This window comes from Callithrix jacchus, chromosome 5 (assembly GCF_049354715.1).
Source record: "Callithrix jacchus isolate 240 chromosome 5, calJac240_pri, whole genome shotgun sequence".
NCBI lineage: Eukaryota > Metazoa > Chordata > Mammalia > Primates > Cebidae > Callithrix > Callithrix jacchus.
The window spans coordinates 131839428-131867231 of record NC_133506.1 but is presented as its reverse complement, the minus strand read 5'-3'; the positions used below and the strand labels follow the sequence as shown (position 1 = coordinate 131867231).

Here is a 27804-nt window from a genome sequence, read left to right as displayed (position 1 = left end):
TCAAGGCCGCTGCCAACCTGTTCTGGGCGTCGCCGGAGCCTCGAGTTCCCTCTTTCCGCCCCGCGCTGGTCACGTGACGGGGGGGCGCGGGAGGCGCGATATAAGAAGTGCTTCACTGTCCTACTCCTCGGACGGTCTGCGGGGTGATTTCTTGACCTTCTCGGGAGCCTCCCCTGGCCAGGAACAGGGGATTCGTCTGCCCCGCGACCCGCCGCAGTCACGGCTCGGACGTCGCCCCCTCAGCCTCGGTCGTTGTCGGTCACGCGCCGAGGGTGCCGCGAAGAAAGAGAAGGGGCGGGCCTGGGCGGGCCGGGCGAGCGGAGGCGGGGACTGGCGCAGTCCTGAGGCTGCCTCTTAGGGCCCGGCCAGCGCTGGAGCCGCGGACTTTGGTTGTCACTTCTTCTTCCGACGGTTCTTACTTCGCTGCCGCTGGCCGTCATTATGAACCCGGACCTGCGCAGGGAGCGGGACTCCGCCAGCTTCAACCCGGAGCTGCTTACACACATCCTGGACGGCAGCCCCGAGAATACCCGGCGCCGCAGAGAGATCGGTGAGGGCGGCGGGCTAGACCTCCCTCCTTTCCCGAGCAAAGCTGGAGACTCCCTCGATGCGGAGTCAGAGGGCGCTGTGGGTGGGGCCTAGGCCCTCTCGCTCAGCGTTAGGGGAGCCGGGACCCCTACTTCGAGGAGCAGCCAGTGTCCCTGGTGGGGGGATATCGCCTTTCCCGAGGTGTGTCCGTGACTCAAGTCTGTTGTGATCCAGGGAGGGTGGAACGGAGCCCCGAGTATCTGTCTTCCTTTTAATGCCCTTTAACTCCCTTGCAGAGAACATGATCCTGAACGACCCAGACTTCCAGCATGAGGACTTGAACTTCCTATCTCGCAGCCAGCGTTATGAGGTGGCTGTCAGGAAGAGTGCCATCATGGTGAAGAAGATGAGGGAGTTTGGCATCGCAGACCCTGATGAAATCATGTGGTTTAAAAGGTAGGTATGCCTTAGCACAGAGCAAGTGTTGTTAAAGCTGCGGTTTATGGTGTCCTTTCATCACCGTGCTTGGCGTTTGAAGATGCAAACTGGTATATTTTCATGCCACTTTAAAGTTATATGTGTGGAAAATAATGTGATTACTTTTGTATCCAAGCCTTTTCGTGGAATGACATGTTTGTAGAACGCTGATAATAAGTGGAAATACAGGAGTTTTTGTTCTCAAGAGTACAGTTTGAAGGTTGTTATAAAAGCATTGTTCTAGCCAGGCGTGGTAGCTCATGTTTGTAATCCCAGCACTTTGGGAGGCCGAGGTGACCCGATTACGTGATCAGGAGATAGAGACCATCCTGGCCAGCATGGTGAAACCCCGTCTCTACTAAAAATACAAAAAGCAGCTGGGCGTGGTGGCCCATGCCTGTAATCGCATCTACTCGGGAGGCTGAGGCAGGAGAATCGCTTGAACCCGAGAGGTGGAGGTTGCAGTGAGCCAAGATCGTGCCACTGCACTCCATCCAACCTGGCGACAGAGACTCTGTCTCAAAAAAAAAAAAAAAAAATTGTTTTGCCGAAGCATCTCAAATTTGAAGATTTACACGCAGAAGCGTTTTGCTCTTTGTAACAAGGACTACTACATTTCTGAATCTGGAAGGATTTTTTTTGTTTAGTTGCACGACCAATTAAATATTTTGGCGCGATAGATTATATTATATGGTAGTGTGGACCTGGATGAAGAATAATCAGTCATGTCTGAAGGAATGTAAAGTAGTCTAAGAACCTAGTAGTTTTGAATTGGTGATAGTGCTTAAATGGTGGTCTTGTGCATATGAGAGAGATGTCATAAAAACCTGCCTTGGTTCTAGTGTGGAAGAGAGTATATTCTTTTTTTTTTTTCAGACCATGTGTTTTGTTGTGGTTTGGTTTGTTTTTGTTTTTTGTTGTTCGAGATGGAGTCTCGCTCTGTCTCCCAGGGTAGAGTGCAGTGGTGCAATCACAGCTCACTGCATCCTCCACCTCCCGGGTTCAAGCGATTCTCCTGCCTCAGCCTCCCAAGTAGATGAGACTACAGGCACATGCCACCACGCCTGGCTAACTTTTTGTATTTTTAGTAGCGGTGGGGTTTCACCGCATTAGCCAGAATGGTCTTGAACTCCTGACCTCATGATCTGCCCGCCTCGGCCTTCCAGAGTGCTGGGTTACAGGTGTGAGCCACCATGCCTGGGCTGTGTTTCGTTTTGTTTTTGTTTTTGTTTATGAGATGGAGTTTTATTCTTGTTGCCCAGGCTGGAGTGCAATGGTTAGGTCTTGGCTGGTGGCAACCTCCGCCTCCCAGGTTCAAGCAATTCTCCTGCCTCAGCCTCCCGAGTAGCTGGGATTGCAAGGGCCTGCCGCCGTGCCTGGCTCATTTTTATATTTTTAGTGGAGGTGGGGTTTCACCATGTTAAGCCAGGATGGTCTTGATCTCCGGACTTTGTGAGTCACCCACCTCGGCCTCACAAAGTGCTGTGATTACAGGTGTGAGCCATTGCTCTGGGCCTTGTTTTTTGATTAGAAATAAAATAGGGGCTGACTCTGGGCGCACTGCATATGAGTTAGCCCTGCTCCACAAGGAGCAGTAAAAATAAATAAGTAAAAAAATACGGACTTTGGGCTGGGCACAGTGGCTCACGCCGGTAATCCCAGCACTTTGGGAGGCTGAGGCAGGTGGATCGCTTGAGGCCAGAAGCTCAAGACCAGCCTGGCCAAAATGGTGGAACCCTGTCTCTATTAAAAATAAAATTAGCTGGGCATAGTGGCTCGCACCTGTGGTCACTGCAACCTCCGCCTCCTGGGTTCAGGCAGTTCTCCTGCCTCAGCCTCCTGAGTAGCTGGGACTACAGGCAGGTGCCACCATGCCCAGCTAATTTTTTGTATTTTTAGTAGAGACGGGGTTTCACCTTGTTGACCGGGATGGTCTCGATCTCTTGACCTCGTGATCCACCTGCCTTGGCTTCCCAAAGTGCTGCGATTACAGGCGTGAGCCACCACACCCGGCCTTCCTCTCATTTATTCCTGGGCATTTTCTCTTTTACGTTTCTCCGTTTTAAAGGAAATCCAGTATTTTCATCAGTAAAGATTAAATCATATGAGTGCATAGACTAGGACTGAGCTAAATAGAATATGTTTGGCAGTTAGGTTCTGCCTTTAAGGTAATAATGGTCACTGCCTCTAGTGTCTTTGTTACTGATTTTCAGCTTGACTTCGGTTATTTTTGTGAAGATGAAATGGTTTACTCTGGCCCTTTGGACTTCCCTAGAACTCCACTCAGTTTTAGCTGTAAATTTTTTTTTTTTTTTTTTGGTAGTTCAAATCACCATACTTCCAAATGGTCTTTTCTGTTTTTAAAGTTTATAACTCATGGCTGGGGGAATATTGAGATAGAGTAACTTTTAGATTATGTTACTGATGGTCTGTGTTGGGTTTGTAAATTTAAAAAGATTAGAAGATTTTATTCCTTCTTAAACTGTTAGGAAAGAAGTGGGGTTTTTTGTTTGTTTTTGAATGGGTGGTGCAGTGCATTTCCAAGTTTATAGATTATTTAATAACCTGTGACCTGTTCATGTTGTGTAACCAGACTCGAGTGAGGTCACAATGAAATAGAACAAAGACCTTTATGTGGGTTAAAGATTCATGGACACCAGCAAGTTATTTTGTGTGTCATTTTTCATGTGAAGTATTAAAGTACAAACTTCAACACATCCTTTGACACCCTTCCAGTGTGCCTGGGATATGACAAGGAGATCAGTTTTTAAGTTAGAGAAGGGGTTTGTAAATTAGTCCTGTTAATTACTGCATGCCATTAAGTTCAAGCCTGGAAGCCTGGGTTATATAAGCTCATTGACTATAACTCACACCTGTGTTTCGTGTACCACTGGGAAAGAGATCATGCTTTGGGTTAACCATGTCATGCTATTAATTGTGAAATACATCACATTTCTTTTTTTTTTTTTTTTTTTTTTGAGATGGAGTCCTACTCTGTCGCTGCCCAGGCTGGATGGAGTGCAATGGTGCAATCTTAGCTCACTGCAACCTCCAACTCCTGGGTTTAAGCAATTCTCATACCTCAGCCTCCCAAGTAGCTAGGATTATAGGCAACTGCTACAATGTCTGGCTAATTTTTTTGTATTTTTAGTAGAGACTGGGTTTCCCCATGTTGGTCAGACTGGTCTTGAACTCCTGACCTCAGGTGATCCGTTCACCTCAGCCTCCCAAAGTGCTGGGATTACAGTGTGAGCCACCATGCCTGGCCATTTCTTTCCCTCCCCTTCCCTCCCCTCCCCTGGACACAGGGTCTTGCTTTGTTGCCCAGGTAGTAGTGTAGGGGCACAATCCTAGTTCACTGTAATCTCAAACTCCTGGGTTCAAGTGATCCCCCACCTCAGCCTCCCAAAGTGCTGGGATTATAGGCGTGAGCCACCGTGCCCGGCCTTGCTTCCTAATCAGCTCTTAAGAAGTCATGAAGATTAGTTAGATGAAATGTATTTTGTACTTTAAACTCTTCAGATATGCACTTTGTTGAAGTACTAACTGATCCCCATAAAATCTGTGACACAGCATAGCCAAGGCCAACTCCTTTGGACTCTATTTTGTGAGAAGAGAGTTAAGAACTAAATTTCAACCTGATAGAGAGTTACTCTGGAGTAATGATGTTCATTGACCATTGGGGATACATTTTTACACGCCCATATTACTTATTTGTAAATCCTGAAGACCTTTAGAGATCTAAGATTCTGCCCTGGAATATGTATTTACTCTTCTGGATATTTGCTTATATTATCTAGGGAAAGATAGTCAAAATTATTTGTTCCTTGGAGCTCTTGTTAACAGCTCTCCAAATAAGTCTTCTATGGAGTTACTTCTGATCTTTGAAACAAATAAGTAAAACCTAAATAAAGCAAAAAAGAAAAACACACATATTGTAAAAAAATTCAACCAACCAAACCAGCAAATAATACCAACAACCTCCCCTTCCCAAAGTTAGAGATGTTTTTATGCTAAAATTTAGGTAGAATTTGCTTCCTGGATTAAATGTAAATGTAAAATGAATTGTGGCATTGAAATAATTAGAAGAAGAAAAGAGACCATCAGGTTCTGCTGTTGGCCTTTTAGGTAGTAAAACAGTAAATGTTGTACTTAATTTCATAAGAAGGGGTTTACATTTTCCTAACCTTCTCCCTAAAGAGGCCAAAGCTGTTTGGCAAGAATGGGTTCTAGGATGCAGTTTCTAGAGGAAAGCTGAGATCCTTTTCTTTTCTCTCCTGTAGACTGCATTTGGTCAATTTTGTGGAACCTGTGAGCCTCAATTACTCCATGTTTATTCCTACCTTGCTGAATCAGGGCACCACTGCTCAGCAAGAGAAATGGCTGCCTTCATCCAAAGGACTCCAGATAATTGGCACCTACGCTCAGACGGAAATGGGCCACGGTTAGTCCACGTTGAGGGTCTGTGGGTAACCCACCTCAGGACATCAGTTAACAGTGATTGCCGGCATTTGATTTTTTCTGCTGCTACTTGTTTGGAATTTTATTTTTAAATTGTTAAGTCAAAATTCAGCTTCTTGTTTTCTCTTAGGTATTTTTTTCCAGAAACTGGTCCAGGGCTCTGGCCAATAAACATCATTCACTGTTATTTCCTAAAGCCTTTTCTTAGTGAACAGTTTGAAAAGATGGGGTTTACAGTGCAGCAGGTAACCCCATTATGTTACTCTGTCTCAGGAGTAAAGACTTTGTTGGAAATTCTTCGGGGGATTAGTGCCTTACAATATCTGGAAGATGCCTCTCTGCTCTAATGCAGTTAAAGCTGAGGATTTTAATGGGGGCAGCCGCCTGTCTCATCTCTCATTGCCCACTAGCAGGGTGATAAGGCAGTCTGAGAAAAACTCCATGATTCTCTTCATCTGACTTCAGTCTTTTTAGACATTTTTTTCCCCATACCTATCTGGGAACTCTTGTATTGCCAGTAATTCTTGGTTGAATTGTTCCTAAATGTCTGGCTCCCTTCAAAAAGTTTGGCTTTTTCTCTTAATGTGAAATAGGTTTGTTTTCATAGATAAGGCCATTGAAAGGTTTGAGTGTTTGGAATTTGAGCTGCCCAGCCTTGTGTCTAATTATCAAAATAGGAGGAGTAAAGAAAGGGAAAGAAAAAGGGATGCAGATCATGGAAACATCATTTTGTGTTTGAGTGCTGATTTTGATGTGTGAATTGGTTTAAGGAAAATGTTATTTATTGTGATCTCCATGGAGACAGCAAATTGCTGGTCATGGTTTGACGTTCCAGACACCTTACTAAACACCCAGGACTTCAGGAGAGAAGACAGATAAGATTCTTTTTTTTTTTTTTGAGACAGAGTCTTGCTTTTGTCACCCAGGCTGGAATGTAGTGGCTCAATCTCAGCTCACTGCAACCTCTGCCTCCTGGGTTCAAGCGATTCTTCTGCCTCAGCCTCCCCAGTAGCTAGAATTATAGGTGCCCACCACCACACCCAGCTAATTTTGTGTTTTTAGTAGAGACGCGGTTTCACCATTGGCCAGGCTGGTCTTGAACTCCTGACCTCAGGTGATCTGCCTGCCTCAGCCTCCCAAAGTGCTGGGATTATGGGTGTGAGCCACCCCGCCCAGCTGACAGATAAGATTCTTTATGTAGTCCTCCTCTCTTGGAGTATTCCTCCTCTCTTGGAGTATCTGTGTGTTTGTGTACATGCATGTGTGTGTGTGTGTGTGTGTGTGTGTGTGTTGTAATCTTGAAGTAGCTTTGTGGTACAGAACTCTGTTTGATTATTCATCATTGTAGAATGTATTTGACTTAGCAGTTGTGCTATTCATGGGAGGCATAAGATGTGAAATAGTGTGAGGCAAATGAGTCTGTTAAGTATATCTCTTGTTGGTCTGATGCTTCTGCCTCATTTATAAAGTAACATCACAAATATATATTTGCACTATTTTTTTTTCCCTTGAGAACGGAGTCTTGCTCTGTCCCCCAGGCTGGAGTATAGTGGCATAATCTCGGCTCACTGCAACCTCCATCTTCTGGGTTTAAGCGATTCTCCTGTCTCAGCCTCCTGAGTAACTGGGATTACAGGCACCCACCAGTTTTGCTAATTTTTTGTATTTTTAGTAGAGATGGGGTTTCACCATTTTGGCCAGGCTGGTATTGAACTACTGATCTCAGGTGATCCACCCGCCTGGGCCTCCCAAAGTGCTGGGATTACAGACATGAACCACCGTGCCTGGCCTGCCCTAAATTTTGAAAGGAGAGAGAAAGAAAGGAAGACTTAAACTATGCCAGTTTGTGCACTGGTACAGCGGCGAGAAGATAAAAACAAAACAAACAAAAAAGCTATGCTGGTTCGAGGAGAACAGAAAGTGGACGGAGATCCTGTATGGCTGTGAGCAAGTTTGCATTGTGAAGAGTATTTGTTGCCTTATTCCTTCTAGTTTTAGGCATTTTCTTGTATTTGAACCAATATTGTCTTAATCTCTGTGGTCTAGAGAACAGTGTCCTAAGATCAGGTTTTTTTTCTTGCTGGAATTTTGTTAATTCATATTGCTGTTCTTGGTTGACTCTTGATCTTTTCCTTGGAAACAAGTCAGGTTGGTTAATTTGCATCACGTTACAGTTTTACCTTGTATGTAAAAAGTCAACATCAAGGAGATTGGCAATAGAGCAACTTATATAGAATGAGATCTAACTGTTTAGATTCTGAGACTTTGGAAAATGGATCAACAATGATTATCTAACGCGTTGTCACAGAAGCAGCTGTAACTTTGAGTTTGGGATTTGTTCACTTCTGGCTGAGAAGTGAAGGGGCCCGGAGGTGTTTAGGTTCACTCCATGTTCCTTCCAAATCCTAAAATTCAGTCACCTACGAAAGTCTCAGTCACCAGCCTTATCTCTTCTTTCTAGAGTGTCTTTTTTTCCTCTAAAGACACGAAGAAGCTCGGACACACACCTGTCTGGGAGCCCACTGGAGTGCAGTGGCTTGATCATAGCTCACTGCAGCCTTGATCTGTTAGACTGAAGTGATACTCCTGCCTCAGCCTCCCGAGTAGCTGGGAGTAGAGGCACATAACACCATGCGCAGTTGATTTTTTTTAATTTTTGGGAGAGATAGGATCTTGCTGTGTTGCCCAGGTTTGTAAAGCTTTTTAAAACCTGGTAGGATAAGCCTGCTGTAGTTACATTTCAGGATATATGTATTTGGTATTCATGCCTGCTTATTCTAGATGAATTCTGATCTGAATTTGTCAAGTTCTAAAAAAAAAAAAAATTCTACAGGAATTAAAACTTTTTTTTGTTTTTTGTTTTTCTCCTTTGTCATCTTGTATCTACAAGAATAGTTGTATATTGAAGCCTTGTATTTTTTTGGGAAGCTATTTCTTTTCTATTATTTATATCTTCTTTTTTTCTTCCACCCTATTAGGTATTTATCTTTTTTCTTTCTTTTTTTTTTTTTTTGAGATGGAGTTACGCTCTTGTTACCCAGGCTGGAGTGCAATGGCGTGATCTCGGCTCACCACAACCTCCGCCTCCTGGGTTCAGGCAATTCTCCTGCCTCAGCCTCCCGAGTAGCTGGGATTACAGGCACGTGCCACCATGCCCAGCTAATTTTTTGTATTTTTAGTAGATACGGGGTTTCACCACATTGACAAGAATGGTCTCGATCTCTTGACCTCGTGATCCACCTGCCTCGGCCTCCCAAAGTGCAGGGATTACAGGTGTGAGCCACCGCTCCCGGCCCCTTTTTTCTTTTTTTCTTTGAGACAGAATTTCACCCTGTCACCAGGCTGGAGTGAAGTGTCACCATCTTGGCTCATTGCAACCTCTGCCTCCCAAATTCAAGTGATTCTCCTGTGTCAGCCTCCTGAATAGCTGGGATTACAGATGCATGCCACCACACCCAGCTAATTTTCTTACTTTTAGTAGAGACAGGGTTTCACCATGTTGGCCAGGTTGGTCTTAATCCCTTGACCTCGTCATGCCTGCCTCCACCTCCCAATGTGCTGGAATTATAAGCGTGAGCCACCACGCTCAGCCTTTACCTTTTTTCTTAAATAAATTGTAATATCCTCATCTAAGCTATTTAACAAATTTAAAATAAAATATTTTGTTACTTTTTTTTTTTGAAACGGAGTCTCTGTTGCTGAGGCTGGAGTGCAGCGGCAGGATCTCGGCTCACTGCAACTCTCTGCCTCCTGGGTTCAAGGTATTCTCCTGCCTCAGCCTCCTCAGTAGCTGGGATTACAGGCACGTACCACCATACCTGGCTAATTTTGTGTATTTTTAGTAGTGACGGGTTTTCACCATGTTAGCCGGGCTGGCCTGAAACTCCTGACCTCAGGTGACCCACCTGCCTCAGCCTCCCAAAGCTAGGATTATAGGGAGCCACCGCTGCTTTTTTAAGTTGTCTTTTTCTTTACTGGGATTTCCATTTGAATGATCCTGACAGATAAGAATGCTGTTAATTTTTTTTCCCCTTGTAGCCTGCAGCTTTTCTCAGTTCCCTAATTGGGGGATTTTATTGTCATTGTTGATTTCCTAGAATGATAATCATGCTGTCTGAAGAGCTGCTTTTTATTTCTTCCTATCTCATATATGATTAGTCTAATTGTTTTTTCCTCAGTATTGATTGTCAGCTTTTCCAGCCTTGTATCATGTGGAAAGAGAGGCTGGGGATGCCTTTTGATGTTTTGGTTTTAAAATAACTGACCCGTGCTTCACTAAGTATGATGTTGGTGCTTGGGAAGCTATTGCTTTTCATAAGCTATTTTCCTTTTGTAAAATTCTATCATAATTTTACTATAAGTTATTTTAAAATAATATATCATCTTTATCATGCATAACCAGCTTTTAAAACAAGTACTTGGTTTAAGTCAAAAAGCTATGCAGATCACTTTCTCCTTGTAACATTTCTCAATTTCATCCACATCTGAATAATCCTTGTCTTTTGTTCTTTTTTTTCCTCACTCTTGCTGTCATCTTAATCTACTCTAATCCTTGTCTTAGTTGCAAGAAATATTTTTTTCCTGAAAGTTTTCTTTAGTGTCAGAACCATTCATGATTGTAGTGGTTTTACCCCGCCCTACTGAGCGCATTTGTTGTAACCTTAGCGTCCATCTTTGCTCTGTGATACACTCAGATGTAAATCTTCCAGAGTCTGATGGGTGCTTGACAGTGGCCTTTCCTTCACCATAAATTGCTCTGATTTTTAGTGAAGTAAAACAGCCTTCCATGGAAGCACGAAAAGTGGCTGGTCCCACGATTCGGTCTTAACTCAGAGTTTTTGCCTTCTAGGTTCTAAGTGTACATTGATTTTTCTTCCTAGGAAGTACTCTTAAAAAGCTGGGGACAGTTGACATTCCCGTTTGAGTGGAAAGCACTCTCATTCCATGAATGTGTTTTTCTTGGGATTTCTGTTATTAATTTTTTTTTTTTTTTTTTTTGAGATGGAGTCTTGCTCTGTCTCCCAGGCTGGAATGCAGTGGTGAAGTCTCGGCTCACTGCAACCTCCGCTTTCCAGGTTCAAGCGATTCTCTTGCCTCAGCCTCCCTACTGGGATTACAGGCACCTGCCACCACGCCCAGCTGTTTTTTTATATTTTTAGTAGAGACGAGGTTTCACCATGTTGGCCAGGCTCGTCTCAAACTCCTGACCTCAAATGATCTGCCCACCTGAGCCTCCCAAAGTGCTAGGATTATGGGCATAAGCCACCATGCTTTCCCTTTTTTTGGAAATGATTGTAGTGTCATAGGAAGTTAGAAAAATAGTATTAAGAGACCCTGTGAACCCATCACCTAGTCTCCACCAGTGGTGACATCTTGTGGGATTTCCATTTTCAGTGCTTCCAGGGACAGCTCTGTCTTTTTCAGCATGTCTTTTTAGCATCTTCATGACAGTCAGTCTTTAGTCTATGCTGTGGTTACGCAGTAATTTCCCCAGCTAGGAGACAGGACTAGGTGACCTCTTTTTTTAAAAAAAATAGGTTTAGCAGGTTACAAGTACCATTTCCTTACATGCATATATTGTGTCATGTTGAAGTCTGGGCTTTGGCAGTACCCATTGCCCAAATAGTGAAAACTGTACCCAGTAGGTAACTTTTCAGGCCTCATGCCCCTCCCATCCTCCCACATTCTGAAGCCTCCAATGTCTGTTTTGTTTTGTTTTTTGAGACAGAGTCTCTGTTGCCAAGATGGAGTGCAGTGGCACCATCATGGCTCATGGCTCACTGCAACCTCTGCTTCCTGGGTTCAAGTGATTCTCCTGCCTCAGTCTACCAAATAGCTGGGATTAAAGGCACCCACTACCACTTGCCTCGGCCTCCCAAAGTGCTGAGATTACAGGCGTGAGCCACTGTGCCCCACCCCCATGTCTCTTACTCCATTCTGCATGTCCATGCGTACCTCTTGCTCAGCTCCCATGTTGACAAGATTCTTGCCCTTTTTTTCCCCTTATCTTTTTTCCCTAAGCAAGGCATTCACTCTATCTCAGCCTTAATTTCTTCTCTGTAAAATGAGGGATGCAGTCACACATAGATTTTTCTTTTTTTTCTTTTTTTGCACTAGTCCATTTTTTCTTTCTTTGTGGAGGAATTTGTACAAGATTTTTCTTTTTCTAAAGTGTGATTGCTTAGTGGAAAGGCCAGCCTCTAGATTGGAAGAAGCCATCGATCAGCCCTTGTCTGAGTTGTTGTCCTCCTTAACTTGCATGGAACAAACAGGAATTTAAAAACTGAAACATCATTTAGGTTCATTTCAAAGACACATAGAATGATAAGAGCGATGTGGAGTTAACAGATTTGGAACTGGCAATTAAACAGAATACCAGTAATGTGAAAAACGCAAAGACATATAGAACAATTTCCTGTCCTTAGCAATAAATTTACACAGAATCCTGTCACCTGCACATTTTAAGTAGAAAAGAATGACCCCAGAACGTGGATTTAAAATTAATAATGCTAAGATGGTTATTATCATTAGTGATAACTTCTATATAATTGTCATGGAGAGCTTATGCATGAATCTGTAACTTGTTATTATGGTCTTCACTAGAAAGTGCATGTCTTTTATTTCTGTAATAAATTATTGGGATGAAGAGCACTGTCAGTTTTGGTATTAAATTGTTTCAGTAGAGCATGGCTGAATATTTAACGTGATGAATCTGAATGAACTGATCAGACTTGGAGCCGGTCGAGGTGGTTAACGCCTGTAATCCCAGCACTTTGGAAGGCCAAGGTGGGCGGATCACCCGAAGTCGGGAGTTCAAGAGCAGCCTGACCAACATGGAGAAATCCTGTCTCTACTAAAAATACAAAATTAGCCTGGCGTGGGGTGGATACCTGTAATCCCAGCTACTAGGGAGGCTGAGGCAGAAGAAGTGCTTGAACCCGGGAGGCACAGTTTGCGGTTAGCTGAGATTGCACCATTGCACTCCAGCCTGGGCAACAAGAGTGAAACTCTGTCTCAAAAAAAAAAAAAAAAAAAACCGCAAGGAAATTATCCGACTTATGTGAAAAATGTGGTTCTGCATTGGATGTTCTGTGAACAGAAGAGAAAAAATCCCAGCATAGAAGGATTATTGAAATTGCATCAAGGAAAAACTTTAGTCTAGGGGTCAGATTGTCACTCTGAGAGAACTACTGCATTCTGTCTCGCTCTCATCAGAGGAAATTCTTGTACAAGTACCACTTAAATTCTCTGTCCTCTGACTCCTGGCTTCAAGGGATTTTCCTGCCTTAACATCCCAAATAGCTGGGATTACAGGCACACGCCCCCGCACCCAGCAAATTCTCCACTCTTTACAACAAATTTTTTTTTCTTTGTTGAGACAGTCTTGTGCTATTGCCCAGGCTGGAGTACAGTGGCATGATCTCGGCTCACTGCAACCTCCACCTCCTGGGTTCAAGCCATTCTCCTGCTTCAACCTCCCAAGTAGCTGGGATTACAGGCATGTGCTGTCACACCTGGCTAATTTTGTAGCCTGGCGTCTTGGTCAGGCTGGTCTCAAACTCCTGACCTCAAGTGATCTGCCCACCACAGTCCCCCAAAGTGCTGGGATCATAGCCGTGAGCCCTATACAACTTTTCAAATTCTCTCTTATTTTTTTTTTTGAGACAGTCTTAACTCTGTCACCCAGGCTGGAGTGCAGTGGCGTGATCTCAGCTCACTGTAACTTCCACCTCCTAGGTTTTAGCGATTTCCCTGCCTCAGCCTCCTGAATAGCTGGGACTACTGACTCGTACCACCATACTTGACTGATTTTTGTATTTTTAGTAGGGATGGGGTTTTGCCATGTTGGCCAGGCTGGTCTCGAATTCCTGACTTCAGGTGATCTGACCACCTTGGCCTCCCAAAGTGCTGAGATTACAGGCATGAGCCCCTTGCACCAGCCTCTCAAATTCTCTTTATTTCCTTTGATTTAATTCCTGGGCTGAGATCCTCTGCCTTCCAAGCATGGTTTTGTGTTGCTTTGGCTTTGGAATCAGTAACTAATCAATCCCTGTCATCATACTCCTTGCCAACTCAGGAAAAATGGAAATTACCAAGAGTTATAAAGTAATACAGAAAGGCACGGTGCTCCCATCTATGATTAAGTATATGCAACTAATTCATACTTAAGAAGGTTTTTTTTGTCTCCTCTCCTTGCTCTATTTAAATTGCTGATTCTCTCACACCTGATGACTCTTCTCTCAAATGCCCATCCTTGGTATTTCCTTGAAGTTTTGTGCACCGAGGGCGGCCTGAGCCTCTGGATCTTCACTTGGGCATGTTCCTGCCCACCTTGCTTCACCAGGCAACTGCGGAGCAGCAGGAGCGCTTCTTCATGCCCGCCTGGAACTTGGAGATCATTGGCACTTATGCGCAGACAGAGATGGGTCATGGTATGGTGTATTCAGTCTACTTAATGGGTTGGGCGGGCCCCTGTGAACTTAGCATGTATTGGAGTGCCCACCATGTACCACTGATGATGTGTCAGTGTTCTACGGTCTGTTTGAATGAGCTCTTTTTGCAGAGTCCAGGTTTTGGTATAAACACTGCTTTGTAGCGATAAAATTATTGTCTTTTTTTATGCCATAGTTCCCCTTCAGAAGGTCAAGAATGGCAAGTCAGGCCTTATTTACCAAGTGGTTTTTCAGTGTTACTGAGGTCCTATATAGAATCTGTGTGTATATAGAGCCTAAAGCTGTTTTTTTCTTCAGTACTCTCTGATTACCTTTGCTACTGATACCTTAATGAACTTTTGAAATTCCAGAAGAAATACAAATAATAATTTGTGTACTCTTGGATTTGCTTCAGGGAAATGAGTACTTATTTTTTTTGTTTGTTTTGTTCCGGTTTTGTTTTTTTTCCCCACCACCTGTCAAGCAAGAAATGGGTACTTATAACCAAAGTATGTAACATTTTATGTACTTTGAGCCAATCAGTAGTTCTACAAGTGACTTAGCTAGAGAGTAAAAAATTCCAGATAAGCCGAACTTGCCGGCTTTGGTTTCAGACTCCGTATCTCCACCTTTCATTGATCTTTCCATCCCCCTCCTGCTTTCTTTATGCACCTGGGTGGCCTGGTGGTGGCTGTTGTTCCTCTTTGCATCTGCTCTGAATTGGTCCGCGTTTGCCATTCATTTGCTTATAGCTTCTCTTTTTTTGCTTCGATGTTTCAGAAAAACTGGTCTAGTGTGTATCTATCTACCACTTGCTTCTTATTTCCATATAGCTGCTGCTTTTTACTTGGTGCTGAGTAGTATTTTACAGGATTTTCATGAGACTACAAGTGGAATAGTATTCGTTTCAGTTGTGCTTTTGAAAACATTTTGTCCTTATCTGTTCTGTTTAATGTTATTGCTTTTCTGTAAAAGCTACTTCTTTGATGAAAGCTGTCTGTGTCTGATTTGTTGACTCCCTCTCAGGAAAGTTGTGGATCGCACATAAGTTGGTTATTCAGCTTGGAAGCTTCTAAATGTTTCAAAGTGTAAGTGTTTAATGAGGTCTAGCGTTGTGAAAGCAGACTGGTCAAGGGTTCCTAACATTTGCTTTGGTATAGTATTTTCATAGAGAGTGCCACCTAGAACATTTTTCTATAACTCTTTTCAAATAATTTTGATATTTGTGTTAAGATTTGAAACATAAGACCCTGTCTATCCCAGTATGCATATGAACCTGTAAACTACTCCTTGCCCTGTTAAGGAACCAGCTAGGACTAAGTTAGACCTGCTATTAGAAATCTGTAGGGTCAACTAAGACCTTATTGTTAGACCTTTAGGAATTTTTTTTTTCGTTTTTCTTTTTTTTTATTTTTCTTTTTGTTTTTTATTTTTCTTTTTTTAGGAATTTTTTTAAAGTTACATTCTAGGTCATTTCTCCCATAATGGTTATACTTTTTAAAGGTCTTATTTTCCATTCTAGCAATCATTCTGAAATAAATTTTTAATTGATAAGAATTTTCACTGAAATGACTTCCTCTCACATGTTATCTTATTCTCATTAGTATAGAATTCTAGAATGTTGAATGGGTATTGTTAATACAATACGTATGAATTGAAATTGGCATACTGCAACTCAGAGATAGGTTTAAAAGGACAGTTAACATCCCAGTTAAATTCATAGATTGTGATCTTAAAAATGTGATATGATTCTAAGTTCCTTTATATTTTCCTTTAGTTGCTGTAAATAAATGTAACAAATCAAATATAGAAACGGAACATGCATGACACTTACATTTTCAACTTAATGGGAAACCATCAGATAGTATGGGAAATTCAGGATCTTGGTTATCAACCAGTTATAGCTCATCTGCAGGTATTTTTTGTTAGATTTTCTTTTTCTTTGAGATATGAGAGTTTAAAGGACTGTGCAGGAAGTTTTACCTTGTGCCTATCTTTTTTTTCCATCTCTTTCTTACCTGACGTCAGTGTGATTTATCTCCTTAGGAACTCATCTTCGAGGCTTGGAAACCACAGCCACATATGACCCTAAAACCCAGGAGTTCATTCTCAACAGTCCTACTGTGACCTCCATTAAATGGTGGCCTGGTGGGCGTAAGTGAATTTTTCAGCATTTATTGGATTTTTTGAAGGTTTGCCATGAGATTTTGCTTAGAATGTAGTGCTTATATGAGAATGTCCTCCAGGCTTGGTTGGCTCATGCCTGTAATCCTAACACTTCAGGAGGCTGAGGCGGGCAGATCACTTGAGGTCAGGAATTTAAGACCAGCCTGGTTAATATGGTGAAACCCTGTCTCTACTAAAAATACAAAAATTCGGTTGAAGGCGGAGGCTCATGCCTGTAATCTCAGCACTTTGGGAGGCCGAGGCAGGTGGATCCCCTGAGGTCAGGAGTTCAAGACCAGCCTGGTCAACATGACGAAACCCTGTCTCTACAAAAATAGCTTGGCATACTGGCTGGCACTTGTAGTCCCAGCTACTGAGGAGGTTAAGGCAGGAGAATTGCTTGAACCTGGAAGGCAGAAGTTGCAGTGAGCTGAGATTGTGCCATTGCACTTCAGCCTGGGTAACAAGAGAGAAAAGTTCGTCTCAAAAAAAAAAAGAAAAAATGAGCCTAGCATGGTGGTGCACACCTGTAGTCCCAGCTACTTGGGAGGCTGAGGTAGGAGAATCAATTAAACTGGGAAGGTTGCAATGAGCTGAGATCACACCATTGCACTCCAGCCTGGGCAATGGAGCGAGACTCTTGTCTCAAAAACAAACCAACAGACAAGTGTGGCCGCGGGGGAGGGGTGGGCGGGATAAGGGGGAGCTGGACATAGTGGCACATACCTGTAGACCTGTAGTTGTCGCTCCTCAGGAGGCTGAGGTGGGAGGACTGCTTGAGTCCAAGAGTTCAAGCCTGCTGTGAGCCTATGATCATGCTACTGCACTCCAGCCTGGGTGACAGAGTGAAACCCTATCTCCTAAAAAAAAAATTAATAAATAGCTTTAACATGAAACTTTTATATCTTCTTACTGCCATTCTGAATTATCTTGGAATATATATTTCCAATATAGTTAGTGGTTGAAGGATTTTTTAATTCACATTATCTGTATCTGTATCTATCTATATAGTTAGATATATAGATAGATTTTTTATTTTTTTGAGATGGAGTCTTGCTTTGTCATCCAGGCTGGAGTGCAGTGGCGCGATCTCGGCTCACTGCAGCCTCTGCCTCCTGAGTTCAAGTGATTCTCCTGCCTCAGCCTCCCGAGTAGCTAGGACTGCAGGCGCGTGCAACCACACCCAGCTTATTTTTTGTATTTTTACTAGAGACGGAGTTTTACTGTGTTAGCCAGGATGGTCTCTATCTCCTGACTTCGTGTCCGCCTGCCTCAGCCTCCCAAAGTGCTGGGATTACAGGTGTGAGCCACAGCACTCAGCCATATATTTTATTTAATTGTAATTTAAATGTAAGAAGCCATATGTAGCTAGTGATTACTGTTTTGGACAGCACTGCCTTAAGGGATAACAAGGAAGTAATTTAAATTAATATTTTTATCCTAAAATTTTCTCTATGTAAATGCATGAGAAATAAGTAGAAAAGAAAGTAGTAAATGTCAGCTTAAGGGAATTTCTTTCTGAAAGCTAGGTGTGATACTGTCAGCAGAAAGGCTTTCTGGACACAGATTGGTTTAGTCTAGTGTTAAGATTTAACATATGCTTTCTTCTTTTTCTACCCTTTGAAAATGTAAGAACGTTTGCTAACCTCTCCCTTGTTCTCTTTGATATTACAGTTGGAAAGACTTCAAATCATGCAATAGTTCTTGCCCAGCTCATCACTAAGGGGAAATGCTATGGATTACATGCCTTTATTGTACCTATTCGTGAAATTGGGACCCATAAGCCTTTGCCAGGTAAGAATTGTTCATCTGATATTGAGATGAAAATTAAACCGAGCACTTTCTTCTGCAGAAGGTAGGATGCCCTACTGAAAAGACAGAGCGAAAGCCAGAAATTCTAGAGCATAAAACATCTCGTAACTTTCATCTGTGGTAGGAATTACTGTTGGTGACATTGGCCCCAAATTTGGTTATGATGAGATGGACAATGGCTACCTCAAAATGGACAACTATCGAATTCCCAGAGAAAACATGCTGATGAAGTATGCCCAGGTATGTTTTGATAGAAAATAGAAGCAGAGGCATCAAACAGTGGGGTTGCAGTGGCTCTTGCAACAACAGGGTTAGAATGGTCTGTTTTTTTAGAAGGTATTAACAACCGGGCAATCTGGCATATTCCTGTTATCCCAGCACTTTGGGAGGCTGAGTGTGTGGACTACTTGAGCCCAAGAGTTCAAGACCAGCCTGGGTAACATAGTGAGAGCCTATCTCTACAAAAAGTAAAAAAAAAAAGTCTTAACTGGGTGTGGTACACACGTGTGTAGTCCCAGCTATTTGGGAGGCTGGGGTGGGAGGATCACTTGAGCCTGGAAGGTCAAGGCTGCAGTGAGCTGTCAGTGTGCAGCTGTACTCCAGCCTGGATGACAGCAAGACCCCGTCTCTAAGAAAAGGAAGTAAAAATGCATTTTTACTTCTGATGTTTCTTTTATTGTGACAGTGAAACCAGAAGCAGTTAGCGGTGAAGAACATATTTTGATTTGCTAAACCAATGATTCTCAAACTTTTGCATGTGTTTGAATCACCTGGAAGGCCAGTTAAAGCCCACATTGCCAGGCCATACCCCGGAGTTTCTGATTCAGTTGGTCAGGGTGGGGACTAAAATGTAGTATGTCACACGAGTTGCCAGGTGATGCTGATGCTGCTATTCCAGGGAGCACACTTTGAGAACCACTGAACTGCCTCTTGGGCTTAACAGAAGGAAGCATCAGTCCCACGTTCTTCTTCCAGGTGAAGCCTGATGGCACGTATGTGAAACCGCTGAGTAACAAGCTGACTTATGGGACCATGGTGTTTGTCAGGTCCGTCCTTGTGGGAGAAGCTGCTCGGGCTCTGTCTAAGGCATGCACCATTGCCATCCGTTACAGCACTGTGAGGCACCAGTCTGAAATCAAGCCAGGGTAAGGGTAGAGTCTGAGATGGGCTCAGTACTGAAGGCCTAGTTTTCACCCCATTCAGATCCCAGAATTCCCAAATGTCAGTACAGAAGATGCATTGTCACTGCAAAATTGGCTAGGGGATGATACTGGGCCTGCAACTTGGTATCTAGGCTTCCTTTTCTTAGGAGAGAGAGGAGTAACCACCTTTGTTATAATCAGTGGCTTCCAAAAAAGAAAAAAAGAGAATACCCACCTTATTGTTTTTAACCTTCTAAGAAAAGTAGTAATAATATTACTTGAGCTTTATAAGTGAAATGTTCAACACACTAAAGGCAATTTGAAAGTTCCAGTTACTACTAGCAACTATAAATTGTATATAGTGAACGTGACATTAAGCCAGACATGGTGGCTTACACCTGTAATCTCAACGCAGGTGGATCACAAGGTCAGGAGTTTAAGACCAGCCTGGCCAAGATGGTGAAACCCTGTCTCTATTAAAAATACAAAAATAAGCAGGGTGTGGTGGTGCGTGCCTGTAATCCCAGCTACTCAGGAGACTAAGGCAGAGAAATATTTGAACCCAGGAGGCAGAGGTTGCAGTAAACCAAGATCATGCCGCTGCCCTCCAGCCTGGGCAACAGAACAAGACTCCGTCTCAAAAAAAAAAAAGAAAGTGACATTAAATTTGTTTCCCGTTTGCATTCATGGCCATAGTTTATTCCTACAACTGCCTTTCGCTGATACTCCCTGATACTCTTTTTACTCTTAACGAATAAAGAAACTGGCCAGGTTTGGTAACTTACACCTATAATCCAAGCACTTCGGGAGGCCAAGACAGGAAGATTACTTGAGCCTAGGAGTTTGAGACCAACCTGGGCAACATAGCGACCCTGTGTCTATTTTCTGTTCTTTTCTTTTGAGACACAGTCTCACTCTGTCACCCAGGCCGAAATGCAGTGGTGCGATTTCACCTTGCTGCAACCTTTGCCCCCTGGGTTCAAGTGATTCTACTAAGCCTCCCAAGTAGCTGGGATTACAGGTACACACCACCACACCCGGCCAATTTTTATATTTTTAGTAGAGACACGGTTTCACTATGTTGGGCAGGCTTGTCCATTTTCAAAAAAAATTAAAAATAGGCCAGGCGCAGTAGCTCATACTGTAATCCCAGCACTTTGGGAGGCCGAGGCAGGCAGATCACAAGGTCAGGAGTTCAAGACCAGCTGGGCCAATATGGTGAGACCCCATCTCTACTGAAAATACAAAATTTAGCCAGGCATCGTGATGCGTGCCTGTAGTCCCAGCTACTCAGGAGGCTGAGGCAGAAGACTCACTTGAACCCAGGAGGCAGAGGTTGCAGTAAGCCAAGATCGCACCACTGTGCTGCAGCCTGGGTGAGAGAGAGAGACTGTGGTCTCAATGAAAAATAAATAAATATGGAATTCAGATGGCAGATAAGGAGCTAAAAAAGAAAAAAGGAAAAAATAATAAATTTATTTTAAGGCCTGGTACAGTGGCTTACACCTGTAATCTCAGCACTTTGGGAGGCCAAGGCAGGTTGATCGCTTGAAGTCAGGAGTTCAAGACCAGCCTGGCCAACATGGTGAAACCTCATCTTTACTAAAAATACAAAAATTAGCTGGGCATAGTGGTGGTGCCTGTAATTCCAGCTATTCAGGAGACTGAGGCAGGAGAATCACTTGAACCCAGGAGGTAGAGGTTACAGTGAGCCGAGATCACAACACTGTGCTCCAGCCTGGGCGATAGAGGGAGACTTTGTCTCAAAAAAATAATAATGATAATTACATTTTTAAAAAGTAATAAAGAAATTGATACAAGCAGACCTCTGCTAATTCTTACACTTCAAAATACTCAACACCGTGCATTGGGTCTTCTCCAAGATTGTGGTCAAAATACAGTATATTCAGCCGTCTAGCAAGCAGATCTTTTCAGCATTGCCTTCTTATTAGGTTGACTAGTGTTGGTTTTATGTGTTGCTAGGAGCTGTGGTTTTCTTAATCATACTGGAAAGACTAGGACAGATATGGATTATGCAGACAGAAAATTCTGTCGACCTAAGGCAGTACAAGGTAATTAGAGCATGGTCTTTGGGAGCCAGATAGCCTATATTTGGCTGAACACCATGGCTCACACCAGTAATCCCAACATTATGGGAGGATGAGGCAGGAGAATTGCTTGAACCCGGGAGGCAGAGCTTGCATCAAGCCAAGATTGCACCACTGCACTCCAGCCTGAGTGACAGAGGGAGACTCCATCTCAAAAAAAAAAGAGAAAAGCCTCAATTTAAATCTAAGACATGGCACATATGAACTGTGTGACCTCAGGCAGATTCTTAACCTCTCAGTTTCCCATGTGTGAAATGGAGATAATAATAGCAACTACCTCACAGTGCCCTTATGAAGACTAAAGTTAAAATATCAAGCGCTTATATTAGAACCGGCACATAAAAAGTTCTGTATAGACATTTACTTATTATTATTATTTTCTATGTAATACAGTGAACCAGAACCACAGATTTTGGATTTTCAAACCCAGCAGTATAAACTCTTTCCACTTCTGGCCACTGCCTATGCCTTCCAGTTTGTGGGCGCATACATGAAGGAGACCTATCACCGGATTAACGAAGGCATTGGTCAAGGGGACCTGAGTGAACTCCCTGAGGTATGCGTTTGGTCTCATTGACTCATGGGCACCCTTCTGTTTCATGGTTGCCTATTGGACTATATCCAGAGAAAATTAAATGTTGGGATTGATTGCCTGAAAAGAATTATGTATTCTAAGAACTTTTTCTGATTGAAAGTGGATCAGATATGAAGATCTGTGGGGTTTGTTTTTAAGTATTTTTAGTGTTATTAGAAACGTTGTACCATGTCGATTATTTGTCATTCAAGGAAACATAAGTGGTGACTTTTTTTCCAAGTAGAACAGCTCAGCAGGACATGGGTAGTGTTCTCTGTTCTGGCCTCTGACAGCTACGCTTCAGTTTGCATGTGTGGCAGCTGTGTTTTGACAATGGTCAGGATGTGAGAGGAGGGGTGTGTTTTCTCATTGGTTCTTGGCCTCTGAGCACCACAGATGTCCTGACGGATTTGTGCTTGTCCTCTCAGCTTCATGCCCTCACCGCCGGACTTAAGGCTTTCACCTCCTGGACGGCAAACACTGGCATTGAAGCATGTCGGATGGCTTGTGGTGGGCATGGCTATTCTCATTGCAGTGGTCTTCCAAATATTTATGTCAGTTTCACCCCAACCTGTACCTTTGAGGGAGAAAACACTGTCATGATGCTGCAGACGGCTAGGTGAGAATCAAATTTGTGATTTCTCTCATCTGTTCATAAGAATGTTCTAGTATTTTTCCTAGGTTCTTGTTCCCATGTTTCTTTTCACCATATATGTATATATGTTCCTGAAGGTATAATTTTGCCTTCCATACTGACTCACTATGCTAGAGAGTATGAAGCACCTGTTACATCATTTGAAGTCATATCAAGAGTAGAGTTACTGGGCTGGGCGCAATGGCTCACACCTGTAATCACAGCATTTTGGGAGGCTGAGGCAGGCAGATCACTTGAGGTGAGAAGTTCGAGACCAGACTGACCAACATGGTGAAGCCCTGTCTCTACTAAAAAAACACAAAAAAGTAGCCGGGCATGGTGGCGCATGCCTGTAATCTCAGCTACTTGGGAGGTTGAGGCTGAAGAGTGGCTTGGACCCGGGAGGCAGAGGTTGCAGTGAGCCATGATCGGGCCATTGCACTCCAGCCTAGGCAACAAGAACAAAACTCCATCTCAAAAAAAATAAAAAAAGAGTGGAGTTACTAAAAGTATGTTTACTGGTGATTTTTAGGTTCCTGATGAAAAGTTACGACCAGGTGCACTCAGGAAAACTGGTGTGTGGCATGGTGTCCTATTTGAACGACCTGCCCAGTCAGCGCATCCAGCCACAGCAGGTAGCAGTCTGGCCAACCATGGTGGATATCAACAGCCCAGACAGCCTAACGGAAGCATATAAACTCCGCGCAGCCAGGTGAGCTCGCCCTCAAGAGCTAGAATACGCAGCAGTGGGGCTGGGGCCCTGAGAGGTGACAAGAAGGCATCTGTCGTCTATCTGATGACTTGATTTTCCTCAGACCTCCAATCTGTGTCTTAACAGATTAGTAGAAATTGCTGCAAAAAACCTTCAAACAGAGGTGATTCACAGAAAAAGCAAGGAGGTAGCATGGAACCTAACTTCTGTTGACCTCGTTCGAGCAAGTGAGGTCAGTGGTAGTTCTTTTTCTCTTTCTCTGCCCCCCAGCATCCCGCCTTTTCTAGTGCAGAAACCCTAGTCACTGTGTATTGAATCTTTTTCCATACTCAAACTCTGGTGTTTTCTTTCTATCTTAGGCACATTGCCACTATGTGGTAGTTAAGCTCTTCTCAGAAAAACTCCTCAAAATCCAAGATAAAGTCATTCAGGCTGTCTTAAGGAATTTATGTTTGTTGTATTCTCTGTATGGGATCAGTCAGAATACAGGGGATTTTCTTCAGGTCAGTATTTTCTAAGTATAAGTCTTTTTGTTGTTTTGTTGTTATTGTAGTTGCTGTTGTTTTTGAAACAGAATCTTGCTGTTACCCATGCTGGAGTGCAATGGCGCGAGCTCAGCTTACTGCAACCTCTGCCTCCCAGATTCAAGCGATTCTCCTGCCTCAGCCTCCCAAGTAGCTGGGACTACTACCACCACGCCTGGCTAATTTTTTGTATCTTTAGTAAAGACAGGGTTTCACCATATTAGCCAGGATGGTCTTGATCTCCTGACCTTGTGATCCACCCACCTCAGTCTCTCAAAGTGCTGGAATTACAGGCATGAGTGAGCCACCACACCCAGCCTTGTTGTTTTAAGAAAAATAATTGCTGGCGTAGCTCAGTGGCTCACTCACGCCTTTAATCCCAGCACTTTGGGAGCCCAAGGCAGTGCGGTGATCACTTGAGGTCAGGAATTCAAGACTAGCCTGACCAACATGGTGAAATCCCATCTTTACTAAAAGTACAAAAATTAGCCGGTCATGGTGGCGTACACCTGTAATCCCAGCTATGAGGGAGGCTGAGGTACAAGAATCATTTGAACCCTGGAGGCAGAGGTTGCAGTGAGCCAAGATGGCACCACTGTACTACAGCCTGGATGACAGAGTAAGACTCTGTCTCAAAAAATAGAAAGATAAAAGAAAAATAATTGTTGTCTGCTTTATAGCTGTATGTGCATATAATTATGTCTGTCTATATATATGTATGTTTTATTTACTTATTTTGGTCTCTTTTAGGGGAGCATCATGACAGAGTCTCAGATTACCCAAGTAAACCAGCGTGTAAAGGAGTTACTCACTCTGATTCGCTCAGATGCTGTTGCTTTGGTTGATGCATTTGATTTTCAGGATGTGACGCTTGGCTCTGTGCTTGGCCGCTATGATGGGAATGTATATGAAAACTTGTTTGAGTGGGCTAAGAACTCCCCACTGAACAAGGCAGAGGTAAAATCCAATATCTTTGCACCTTTTTTAAAGTCTTCACTTTAATATTGAGGCAAGAAAGGCCTCTGGAAAGAGATTTATCTGTGAAAGCTTTGAAAGCACTGTGGCCACTTTTGATAGTCATTTTATTTGAGCAACAGGCCCAGAAGGGGACAGGGTTAGTCCCACAGTAATCAGGGTCTTAATCAATTTCAATTTTTGTTAACAAATTGAACATTAAAAAATATATACAAGCCGGGTGTGTTGGCTCACGCCTATAATCCCAGCACTTTGGGAGGCCAAGGTGGGTGGATCACCCTGGGTTAGGAGTTTGAGACTAGCCTGGCCAAAATGGTAAAACCCCTGTCTCTACTAAAAATACAAGAAATCTCCAGGTGCGGTGGCTCACACCTGTAATCCTAGCACTTTGGGAGGCCAAGGCAGGCGGATCATGAGGCCAGGAGATCGAGACCATCCTGGACAACATGGTGAAACCCCGTCTTTACTAAGAATACAAAAATTAGCAGAGTGTGGTGGCTCACACCTGTAGTCCCAGCTTCTCAAGAGACTGAGGCAGGAAAATTACTTGAACCTGGGAGGCAGAGATTACAGGGAGCCGAAATTGCACCACTGCCCTCTGGATGACAAGAGCAAAACCATCCCAGAAAATACACACACACACACACACACACACACACACACACACACACACACACAGATAGAATAGAATAAAATATACACAAAGAATTCCATTGTGCTCTTTCGTACACCCTTTGTCTAGCTGCAATGACTATCAACTCGTGACCAGTTGTGTTTCATCTGAACACCCCTCCTCCTCCTCTTGGGGACTATTTTGAAATTAAACCCAAGATATTAGATACTTTTATTCATAAATAATTCAACGCATAGCTCTGAAAGATTAGGACTCTTTTTTTTTTTTTAAAAAGACAGGTTTTCACCGTGTTGGTCAGGCTGGTCTTGAACTCCCGACCTCAGGTGATCCGCCTGCCTTGGCCTCCAAAGTGCTTGGATTACAGGTGTGAGCCACCGCACCTGGCCAAGATTAGGACTCTTAAGATAAAACCACCATAGGCTGGGCACAGTGGCTCATTCCTGTAATCCTAGCACTTTGGGAGGCTGAGGTGGGTCGATCACTTGAATTGAGGAGTTCTAGACCAGCCTGGGCAACGTGGCAGACCCCCATCTCTACAGAAAATACAAATAGCAGCCAGGCATTGTGGTGCACACCTGTAGTTCCAGCTACTTGGGAGGCTGAGATGGGAAGATCACTGGAGCCTGGGAGGCAGAGGCTGTAGTGACCCAAGACTGTGCCACTGCACTCCAGCCTGGGCAACAGAGCAGGACTCCATCTGAAAAAAAAAAGGGGGGGTATATTATTTAACATGGCAAACTCTTTATCAGTAGTTCCTCTCTCTCCCTTCCCTACAGGTCCATGAATCTTACTATAAGCACCTGAAGTCACTGCAGTCCAAGCTCTGAAGTGGCACAAGGACAAGTTGAATCTGCTCCAGGAAGTACTTGTGTGCAACTCAAATCTGTGTGGAATCTCTTTTGAATTCAAATAGCTATAGAGCAAATGATTAATTGACCCCTTTTTATAAATGAAGGGGAAAAAACCGAACAGATTTCAGAGATTAAATGAAAAACAGATATTTTAAGTGCAATTAACACTGAAAGAGACTTGTTAAGGATTCAGAAAAAGCTTAAGAAATTCGATTTTACTTCCTTTTGTAATGCTGCTGATCCCAATAGACTATGACTTTTGATAATTAGCAGAATTTAACTACTAAGTAGTTAATTATTTTCACATTTTAATTGCTAATCACTGGCTATATAAGGGTTTTTAAGCAAAGGTGTTTTTTGAAGTGGTATAAAACCCTTCCAAGCTTTCCTGCTCAGTGTCCTACCAGACTTAACCATGCGGGCCTGGCTTAAAAGCAGGGTTGAAGAAAAGGGACTAGGGGAAGGAAACTAATTGGGAAACTTAATGTGAATGAGTTTGTGCTTGGCACAGTCTCTGCCTGCTTGCTCTCCTTTGCTGATGGATTGCGTTTATCAAACTATTCATGCTAGCATTTTTCCAACAAGAGGACTTCTCTAGCATGGGCCTACCATTGTCTCGTGTAATTAGTAATTTTCCATTTGAAGGATCAATAAATTGTCACAGTAGTAGGAAGTGTAGGGAGAGCTCTCAGCTGTGGCACTGCTGTAACTGTGGTGACCATATTAACTGGATTTTCTGGGACAATCATATCAAATATTCTGCCATCTTGGCATAAGCCATTAAAAGCTTGGAGGTTACCATATTTGGCATTAAAAAGAAAATGTCACTTAGGTCACCTCACTCCCAAAAGTAGCACAGAAAAACCCTGTGACACAAACCATGTGTTCTGATTTTTGGTTCAGAAAATATAATCATTGAAACAATGGGTTATTTTTTTAACTGAGGAAAAACAAAACCAAAAAACTATAGTTAGAAGATAAATGGAAGTTCCATGGGTTCTAGTTCTTATATGTATGGCTTTGTTTTCAGTTTATTTCTAGGAACTTCATCTGAATTGCTACATTGTCCTTTAAGTTGAAATATAATTTACACAATCATTCTCTATTTAAAGGTTAAATACATCTTATTTTTTTTCTTACAATCAATGTAAGTCACTTTTTTTTTTTTAATCTGTGTCATATGCCTCATGAAACCGCTGTTCTAGAATCAGTCGTAAGAATATGGTATAATTCCATGGAAACATAATTCTTACCTTGGGACCTGACATAAAATCTATCCTGGAGAACTGGTAATAACAGAGACTTTTAGGTTGCTGCAGAAATGCTACATGTTGACAGAAGCCTTAATCTTTCCACTGGGAGAACTAATTGATAATTGTGTTAAGATTGAAGATTAAACCTGTGTTAATCTCATGTGAGTCTGTCTTGACAGTAGTTCAGATTCTGGAAAATGATAGAAAGTAAACTTAAATGGCTTAATACTGACCTGCTAGATGTAGAATTGTTTCCAAATTAGTCATCTTATTCACAGATGACTATCTGGGCAGGATCTTAGGGTGTTTGAAATGACACCCACCTTATCCAGATGCATGGATGGGATATCTTAGCAGGTTTGAGGAGCTCATAGACACTACAGAGCCCCCTTTGACCCAGTACCTCTAGTTTTATTTAAAATCTAAATCTGACATTTGATGCTATTTTTATTAATATTTGGAATGTTCTGTCTTGAACCTTATTCAAGTATAATCAAAGAATAAAGATATAGTAAACTTCA

The 27804-nt window shown here is 42.9% G+C and overlaps 2 protein-coding genes across 6 annotated transcripts in view; one reads left to right on the top strand and one right to left on the bottom strand.

Moving 5' to 3' along the window:
* TEN1 (TEN1 subunit of CST complex) overlaps positions 1 to 279 on the bottom strand; it is a 27949-nt gene extending 27670 nt beyond the window's left edge. Inside the window, exon 1 of one of the 2 annotated variants that reach the window (XM_002748784.7) lies at positions 18 to 279. The gene's annotated coding sequence lies outside the window, so the exon portion shown is untranslated. The remainder of the gene's footprint in view (positions 1 to 17) is intronic. The other variant, XM_054256515.2, reaches the window with a different exon arrangement.
* On the top strand, positions 130 to 27804 carry ACOX1 (acyl-CoA oxidase 1). 4 transcript variants are annotated; one of them, XM_078374702.1, is made up of 15 exons: positions 130 to 550; positions 825 to 984; positions 5289 to 5449; positions 13738 to 13898; positions 15945 to 16052; positions 17739 to 17858; positions 18001 to 18116; positions 18852 to 19021; positions 21520 to 21682; positions 22129 to 22319; positions 22867 to 23046; positions 23173 to 23278; positions 23406 to 23549; positions 24321 to 24527; positions 25956 to 27804. In XM_078374702.1, exons 3-15 carry the CDS (start codon positions 5385 to 5387, stop codon positions 26004 to 26006), a joined length of 1782 nt encoding a protein of 593 aa, XP_078230828.1. In that variant the 5' UTR covers positions 130 to 550; positions 825 to 984; positions 5289 to 5384; the 3' UTR covers positions 26007 to 27804. The 4 variants fall into 4 exon arrangements, with proteins under 4 accessions (XP_078230828.1, XP_035157701.1, XP_035157702.1 ...); XM_035301810.3 differs by lacking the exon at positions 5289 to 5449; XM_035301811.3 differs by lacking the exon at positions 13738 to 13898.